General features: G+C 37.2%; 1 protein-coding gene across 1 annotated transcript; it reads left to right on the top strand.

Moving 5' to 3' along the window:
• Positions 1–297: 297 nt before the first annotated feature.
• Positions 298–1,268, top strand: LOC109222549 (the record flags this gene model as incomplete). Its single annotated transcript, XM_019386896.1, has 4 exons — positions 298–415; positions 460–534; positions 636–800; positions 895–1,268. Coding segments are annotated over exons 1-4 (732 nt in total), but the record flags the coding sequence as incomplete, so codon positions are not given.
• Positions 1,269–1,332: the final 64 nt, after the last annotated feature.

The raw sequence follows: 1,332 nt of genomic DNA, 5'->3' as shown, positions 1-1,332 counted from the left end.
TTATTTCAAGTTTTAGCAATCAGGAGCCCGCCTGGAGAACAGAGGCATTTATTTCAAGTTTTAGCAATCAGGAGCCCGCCTGGAGAACAGAGGCATTTATTTCAAGTTTTAGCAGTCAGGATCCCGCCTGGAGAATCGAGGCATATATTTCAACTTACTTTACAATGAGGAAGAAGTTGAACACAGCAATAGGTCAATCCATGATGAATTGCATTATAATCGTCGTTCTCTGTTAGAGGAACATCAACAATTATTAATGAATTTGACAGTTGAACAAAAGTCGGTTTATGACAAATTATGAGGGCAGTGAATGAAGCCAAAGGTGGATTCTTCTTTTTGATGGTTATGGAGGAACTGGAAAGACTTTTATTTGGAAGACTCTGTCTTCTGGCATACGATCTAGAGGAGACATCGTGTTAACTGTTGCATCTAGTGGAATTGCATCTCTTTTGTTACCAGGTGGTAGAACAGCTCATTCGAGATTTGCAATCCCTCTTAATCCAACTGAAGATTCAACATGCAATATAAAGCAAGGTAGTCCTCTAGCAAATTTGATTATAAAGACAAAGTTGATTATTTGGGATGAGGCACCAATGATGCATAATATGTTTTGAAGCTCTTGATCAAACTCTTAGAGTATATTCTTAGATTTAAAGACACATCCAGTGCTGATAAACCTTTTGGAGGTAAAACAGTTGTTCTTGGTGGCGACTTCAGACAAATTTTGTCTGTCATTGCAAAAGGATCTAGGCAAGATATTGTTAACACTACTCTTAATTCTTCGTATTTGAAGGCCCACTGTGAAGTCTTAAATCTAACAAAGAATATGAGGTTACAAAGAGATCAGTTAGATGCACATTTGGATGAGTTAAAAAAATTCTAAATGGATTTTAGCAATCGGTGATGGAAGGATTGGGAGTTCCATTGATGGCATTGAGAAAGTCCAAATCCCAGGTGATCTTCTCATAAATAATTGTGATGATCCAATATCGGCAATTGTTGAAAGTACATATCCAGATTTCTTTAATCATTCCAGTGACATTGATTACCTTCAACAAAGAGCAATTCTTGCTTCGACTCTTGATATGGTGGAGTCGATCAATGAATATATGGTTTCACTCAATCATAGTCCTGCGAAGACATATTTGAGTTCTGATACAGTCTGTATATCTGATCATTCTTTTTCAGCTTTGGAGCACGTACATACACCCGAATTCCTAAACAGTATTAAATATTCTGGAATTCCAAATCACTCTATTACTTTGAAGGTTGGTGTTCCTATGATGTTGCTGAGAAATATAGACCAGTCATCAGGATTGTGTAATGGCACGA

The sequence above is a fragment of the Nicotiana attenuata genome, unplaced genomic scaffold (genome assembly GCF_001879085.1).
Source record: "Nicotiana attenuata strain UT unplaced genomic scaffold, NIATTr2, whole genome shotgun sequence".
Taxonomy (NCBI): Eukaryota; Viridiplantae; Streptophyta; class Magnoliopsida; order Solanales; family Solanaceae; genus Nicotiana; species Nicotiana attenuata.
This window is presented reverse-complemented; position numbering and strand designations above follow the sequence as displayed.